General features: G+C 39.7%; 1 protein-coding gene across 1 annotated transcript; it reads right to left on the bottom strand.

Annotated features, from left to right (window-relative positions):
- Positions 1 to 584: 584 nt before the first annotated feature.
- Positions 585 to 7,006, bottom strand: EIF3G_1 (Eukaryotic translation initiation factor 3 subunit G). The gene is made up of 2 exons (XM_051208337.1): positions 6,791 to 7,006; positions 585 to 2,437 (listed from the first exon to the last, which is right to left on the bottom strand). Exons 1-2 carry the CDS (start codon positions 6,799 to 6,801, stop codon positions 2,068 to 2,070), a joined length of 381 nt encoding a protein of 126 aa, XP_051064141.1. The 5' UTR covers positions 6,802 to 7,006; the 3' UTR covers positions 585 to 2,067.
- Between the last annotated feature and the right edge of the window lie 754 nt (positions 7,007 to 7,760).

The raw sequence follows: 7,760 nt of genomic DNA, 5'->3' as shown, positions 1-7,760 counted from the left end.
AAGGTGAACTTTTACCGGGAGGTTCACTTGTTGACTTAGAATATGCAGAGTCTTCTGACCACTCTAAGCAACAATGCAAGCATGCTCGAGATGCGATTCTCCCCTCGAAATGCAAAATGTTGCTTCAGGATTGGGTTGCATCGACACCCGAACTAATGATAGGGAGTAAAGTAATTGAGCGTGTCGATCGCTTCACTTATTTTGAAAGTCTCATCAGCCCTTGTGGTGTGGTGTGTGACGAAATCTCAGCACGGATGCAGAAGGCTCGACTAGCTTTTGCTAACTTGCGTTATTTATGGCGTAGGCGAGATGTCCGTCTATCAACCAAAGGACGTGTTTACTGTGCAGCAGTTCGTTCCGTCCTTCTTTATGGCAGTGAAACATGGCCGGTAAGAGTAGAGGATATTCGTCGGTTACTAGTATTCGATCATAGGTGTCTCCGAAACATTGCTCGTATATCCTGGGACCATCGAGTAAGTAACGCAGTTGTTAGGAAACGGGTACTAGGTAAGGATGACGAATCGATTGGTGAAGTAGTGAAACTTCATCAGTTGAGATGGCTGGGACACGTGTTACGTATGCCCAACTACCGACTGCCTCGACGTGCGATGTTCAGTGGTATAGGAGTAGGTTGGAAGAAAGCTAGAGGCGGCCAGACCAAAACATGGCACAAGTCCATGAAGTCACTGACAAGTGGACTGAGTCATGTCGGTAGGTGTAGACTAGCTGGTTGGGGACCGCGAGATGATAGCAACCGTTGGTTAGAGACCCTGAATGACATGGCTCAAAATCGTTTGCAATGGCGCAGGTGCATACACTCTTTGTGTTCTCCCAAATTTTGTTCTCCTTATTCCTCCTTGTCTCTTTTTTTCTCCTCTCAAATTTATTTCACTGTATTATACTCTTTAAATAACATCTCCAGACCCTAATTTTCCCGATTACTGCTTATACTCTTATTACCTCTACCACTACGGGATTTGAATTGACCACTGCATCTCTATGCTAATGTGGTGTAGCAACTCGAACTGATTCACGTACGCACGAAGTTCTACGTTGTTACTGACTGACTGACTGACTGACGTACTGGTTTTTTAGATTGATAAGGTAAGGTCAGACTAATAACTGTACTTGGATCCTGTATGTGCGTCTCGGGGATGCAGCATAGATCTAAGGCGCGAGGTTCTAGAGTTTAGCTGAAGAAACCTGTTGTCCCATCTGACACAAGGTTTGAACATCAAAAGCTCCAACATGTAGTTTAGAGCGTAGTTTCAAAAGATCAAGAATAACATTTCGTGAACTAAAAGCATTAGTGGCACGTCATGATAAAGATATACGAGGACGATTAGTCGTGGGATGCAAGAATTATTATGGGTTGAGGTAAGGATTCAATCGTCAACAAGATAATTCCGAGTGCTATTAAAGGTATGAAGACGGTGGTTAATTTTCCTACCGTCGAAGAATACTTTTCTTGAGGGATCTGATAAAGAAGCTGGATTAGTGGAGGTCTTAGTGACCTGGAAGTGTGAGCGCAATGCCCAAGGGACAACTGCTTGGGACCGGTCGCGCACGACCTTTTTATGGGAAGTTTATAATGTGTTGGCTTCACACTTCAAAACGCTTTATCGACGAAGATGAAAATCCATGGGGTAAGGTGGGGTGTGACATTTTTATGATCGACCTTTCTAACTCTTTCTTTCCGTTGTGAGGAGACAGCATCGCTGCAGATGCTAGTTGCCTAAGGGAAACACCTGACCTCTATTACACCTCTCTGTAACCATCAATACGAGTTTGCCCTCGGACCTTAAGTTGCTGGTTTTAGTCTCCAGCCGGCTTCCATGGCATTACAGGACCTAAAGGAACGTGTTACAGTTAAAAAGCTCGGTTGGGTTATCAGGATAGGCAAGCACGATCATCACGTTAATGTATCAGGTACTATTGGTGCTGTTGCTAATTCTACTACGGTGGGATTTACATTGATAGTTCATCTCGATATGCTAACTTGGTATAACAACTACATCCAACACTCATGTCTTAGGTTTTACGTCACATATGACTAACTTCAGACAGTCAAATGATTGACATCTCATCTGTAGTATGTGGCAAGTTTTTAAACAATAAATAAATGGTAAATGAACAAAAATATACACATGCCTGTCTTAATTGAACAATTTGCATGGTAACTATATCGGCTGGGTAAGTATTGGCTAAATTTCCGCCAGATGGATCAGATTTTGAAGCGCCAAACTTTTTCCATTTTTTTCTGTCCGCTACTCGTGAAGCAACAACTCGTTTTTCTCTTTGATATTCTTTAGTTTCCTTGATCAAATCACCGTCTTCATTGAAGAAATATCGTACGACAGTTTTAATGTTACGTTCTGAATCGAACTTTTCTTCAACAGGGGGTAATTCTGAATCTTCGGTTAACTCATCTGTCCAGCTGAATATAGGCGGGTCGTAGGAAAACGTCAAGGTGAATAAGTTAATAAATATTGACTTTTCGTCAGTTCTCGTCACACTGACCCACCAAAAAATCTTACGAAATTATTTAAGCATTCAAACTTCTAATTTTGTATAGTAACTTACAATTTCCTGAAATACTGGTTATTACGTTATTGTTCGACTTTTTATATCCATCAAGTGAATAATTACCTTTCATGCACTTATTTTTACATTGTTTTTTCTAACCTCTCAACTGTTAGTCAATCCTCTTGTGACACTTTACATCTCTAAACATTTTGAGGTGTGATCACTTTCCAAATAAATTATAAATATGATTGGACAGTTTTAATATGCAACACTATCGAAAAGAAAGTTTTCGCTAAATTTTCTTTATTCCTTCTTAGAAAACAAAACAATAATTTTCATGTACACTGGAAAGTGGAAAAACTCATCAAAATGGACTTCTAGTATGCTCACAGGGGAGAAACAGGGAATAATTATGCAAACTATTCCATGCATCCTAGTCCTTCATAAACAAAGCAGAACCTGAGACCTGTCGATTAGTCCGATTTCCCAAGCCAAGTCAACATAGGGATGGGGGTGGAATTTTTAAGATGAAAAATGTAGCAAAAGTATCAGCTGTTGCCAAAAATTAAGGGTGAAGAACAAGAACCAAGAAAGAATAAAGTAGCGGGATAAAAAATGTGAACACTTGAAATCTAAAGAAAGACGTAGTGAATAAATCTGCACTATTTATATTGATTCTGAGCCGTGCCACCCAACAGCTTCAAAAGGCAGCGACAGAAACCATACGGACCGCAACTAGGCAGTCCGCACTAACCAACATGGTTGAGACAAACAGTTGATGGTCCCACAAAGTGATGCTGAGTTTCAGTTTGGTCGTTCTACTTTTAAGCCAGTTAACATTGGGTTTCGGCGTATGCGGTGGTTGGGTATATGCAATACGTATCCCAGCTACCTGTCTATGAGGATTTACAATCTTATTGACCGGTATACTATTTATGCTTAGTACCCTGTTTCTAACCTCAATATTGCTCACATGGAGTTCCGAACACTTCTGGAAAATACTTCGAAGAAATGTTAAAGACTGTATGCAGCACTTCGTAACTTCGGTGTTTGTCGAATTCCAGCAACACTTAGTTTAGAGTAATGAGGCCACCAAATGCCGTGGTACGGTCGACGATGGAGAGAGTCACCTCTCCCTTTAGAAATGCTCTCATATGGCCAGGAAAGTATTATTCACTACCTTATCGTGGTAGGGGTTGTTTACGAGGTTAAGAGAATGTCCGGAGCTTTAACCAGGTTGGTGGATATGGAGGATTCACCTAGGGCAGTTGGAAAACCCTGATTCCAAACCATTGGTTTACATGGGCTTTAGGATACTGAGGAAACAAATGACGTATGAACCTATTGTTGGTCACCGGCTACCATGGGACTCAGCTCATAATGTTGCTTCGCTGCCTTGTGGATTAGATCTTAAGGTTAAAGGCTCGAGGAATAGCCCCTAAGAAAACAACCTGCTTCGGTTTGAGCGACCAGGTAGTATGCTGGCTCTTATACAAATAGAATGATTTGTATGACCCACATATATTTGATGCCTCCTTGTATCAGTGTTCATGTTTTAATAAATAAATAGTGTAACAAGGCAAAATAAGTATTTTCAAAAGATACCCAAATGATAATGTTCCTTTAAAGGAGACTACTCATTAATGACTAAAAATCTAAGAAAGAGTCTGGATTAAAACCTGTCCAGACATAAACTAGTCGACACAATTGTTATATCTGATTTCGTAAAGCATGTAGAGGATGCAATTATATATCATTCAGTATAGCCCTTCTTATTACTTGACGTGATTGTCTAATTATCATAGAAATACATCTAGTCTCGAGTATATTTATTTATTTTAACACATAGATATTGGTACAAGGAGGCACCAAATACATATGCGCCACACAAATCTCATTCGACATCTGTGAGGGCTGTGATACTGCCCGGGTGCCCAGACCGAGTATATGCCATTACTTGGTAGGCGATTACACGTTACTTTTCTCAACATTTACACTGCTATCGGTGACTGTTTGTGCACGGATTCAGAAAGCTCCTTTGGCTTTTGCCAACTTACTTCACCTACGGTGAAGGCCAAATATACGTCTATCAAATGAGGGACGAATACACTGTTTAGCAGTTCGTTCTGTTCTACTTTACGGCTGCGAAACGTGGTCATCAAGAGTAGATATTCGTAAGCTACTAGTATTTGGTCACAGATGTCTTAGAAATATTGCTCGTATTTGCTGGGACCACCGGGTAAGTAATAGTGAGACTAGACGCAGGGTATTAGGGAATGATGGTAAATCAGTTGATGAGGGTGTGAATCTTCATCAACTGAGATGGTTGGGCCACGTGTTACGTATGCCCGAACGCAAATTACCACGACGTGCAATGCTAACCGGTGTTCGGGATGGTTGGGAGAAAGTTAAGGGCGGCCAATTCAAAACGTGGTATCAGTGCTTGAAGTCACTAACTTCTGGTCTGAGCCATATTGGTAGATACAGACTACTTAGTTGGGGTCCGCGTGACTACCGTGTTCAATGGTTGGAGACTCTTGGTGACATGGTTCAGAATCGATCACAATGGCGTCGGTGTATACACTCTCTGTCTTCCATTAAACTAATAGATTAAAATCGCTTCATATCTTTCTTTCTATGAACTAGTTCTTTCTTCCTGTACTATATCTTTACATAAAATCTTTTTTTAAATATTACACCATTGAGTTAACTGCTTCTGAGTCCGGTGTTCCTCTTGTTGTGCTAATGACGCATGGCAACCTGGACCGATGTATATATATGCTTGGTCCTATGTTGTAGCTAAGTGTGACTGTCTGTCCGCCACAAAATGTTCGGAAAGGTATCTAAGCATTTATATGTGCGGTATTTTCAGCATGCTGATATTATTGAAACAAAATACGTCTCAGATACCACTTAAGAATACTTCGCCAAGTAAACATAAGAATTACTTTTTCACGTCGTGGATACAACTACGTAGTCTAGGAACTATCCACATTGCAAAATAATTTGCAAAGGTTATTTGGAACAATGGATATATGACCACTTTAGGTTACGCTATAGTACTAGATTTAAGCATCGAAAAGGCAGCAATACATGTCGCTGCCATCACCCAGAATTTGAAGGCAGGTGAACACAGTATGAATTCTTGTTTTAAAAATATCTAGGTACCTCAACATGCTATATTTCAGTGCGTTTACAACACTACACAAGATATTTATCCGCGGAAAGTTGGGGTACTGTACACAAGAGTCTAGTCTCTGTATTCAGAAAGATTGTTGGCTAAGATGAAAGATTTGAAAGTTTGCAATTAAAATGACCCAATTAATAGTGGAGCTTTAGTTGTCATGTGTGTACCCCTTATTACGTTAAAAGACCAGATGTGACCTTACTATACTGTTTAGATGAATTAGTAATAATTTTGAAGTCATGTTTTTTCTGACTTTCCGTATTATCAAATCAATGACAACAAACACCCTCAGCTTTAACGACCGTTATTACCCGGGTTTATTACAAAGTATTCTATATAGACAAAGACACAGGTAAATTGTTCAGACTATAATAGCTCAAGGTATCTGACATTAGTCAAACGCTGTACGTCTCCACCTCGATATGTATAAGCTCCTTTCATAAACACATAACTGGGTACTCAAAATAAACACGACATCTACCTCTGTTAGTTATATCCTAACGGCTGACTTGTACCTGGTTGCTCACTTACTCGTATACATCTGTAATATACTTATGCCTCTATGGTTATTTGCCTATCTACTAGTATTATTCTACTATTTTGCTAATCTATAAACAATCGATAGATGTTGGTTGACACCGGATATATTTTGGCACAACATAGGTTGGAATTGTCCACAGCAACCTCGAATTCACTTAACTAAAGACAATTGTAAGGTATAAGAACTCCAACACAACTACTGAACATTCCAGTGTCAATGTATTTTCTATTTTAATAGATCCAGGTTATTACAGTGTCGACATTAATCCAATACGATGACAAAGGCGTAGCTTTGGAGCTAATCTACTGTTGTTATCACTTTGGATAAATCGTGTTTATGTAGTCTCATCAAGATCTGAGTCTGAATTTTTACTATAGTTTCGGTTGATTTTATTACTAAAATACATACTCAAAAATACTACTACCCGAGTTTTCATTTCATCTTTTGATCATTAGCCACTAAAGTCAACAAGAACAATGGTGAACTTTTGAGCTTTAGGGATTTCTAAGTACTGATAATAACAACAACAAACTTACGATACCGTCATGTTGCTCCGCAAAATTAAAGGACGCGCCGCATGTGAGTACAGGGACTTCGTACTTGTTAAGAATTCACCTTGCTTTTATGTATTTATTACATGAAAGGAAACTGGCTTAACTTCGGCTCGAACTGTTTCGGCCAAGGTTAGGGATTTTTACAAGTCAGTTTTGTGGTACTCTATATGTTATTATTTGATGGTGACAACTATTAGGGTGATCTTATCCGCAACGCAACCATGTAAACTTAATGTATCGCACACTGTCATTTGGGCGTTCAGGTAACCGCAGATTTTGTCATTTCATAATGTATTTTTAATTAAATAACTAGATTATGTAGTTAATTTTTCTCTGTTTTTAATTTTTATTCGCCACGTCTGACTGCGTTACACTGTACGTCCATTGCACTCTGAGATGATATCTCAAGTCATAGTGAGTTTATTCACATAGTTGGATGTTTCCAGATAGACTGTCAGTGCATGATTTTACTGAAGAAAGGTTTGTTGTACTGTAAACTGTGTTTCTATGATCAACTCCCTGTTGAAAAACTGAACCTCATAACTCTGTCCTATCGCAGACTAAGGGGAGATCTAATATTGATGTACAGTATACTGTGAATTGACTTCGGACCTAACTTATTCTCTCTCTTTCTTCCCACTAGATCGGAACATCTCAGAGAACATAGCAGGCGAGTAGAAAAGCCAAGAACGAACAAAATACCCGTGGCATAGAGGTTTACACACTGAGGCATCAATACTTGGAACCTGCTGCCTGAAGCACTGGTGTCCACAAATTCAATTGACTCTTTCAAAAGAAGACTGGACACTCACAGAAGCATACTAGAAAAGGAATAACATAAGCCATTGGCCCTCTGTCCTTACTGCAAAAATCTGAATCTTCTCTCAGTTTTCCTGTGGTTGAGTGGTGTAAGGCGTTGGATCTCTGCTGCAGTGTTAATGGGCGCTGGATC

Source organism: Schistosoma haematobium (assembly GCF_000699445.3).
Source record: "Schistosoma haematobium chromosome Unknown HiC_scaffold_68, whole genome shotgun sequence".
NCBI lineage: Eukaryota > Metazoa > Platyhelminthes > Trematoda > Strigeidida > Schistosomatidae > Schistosoma > Schistosoma haematobium.
Note: the sequence above shows the minus strand (reverse complement) of the source record. Positions and strands in the feature narration are given on the sequence as shown.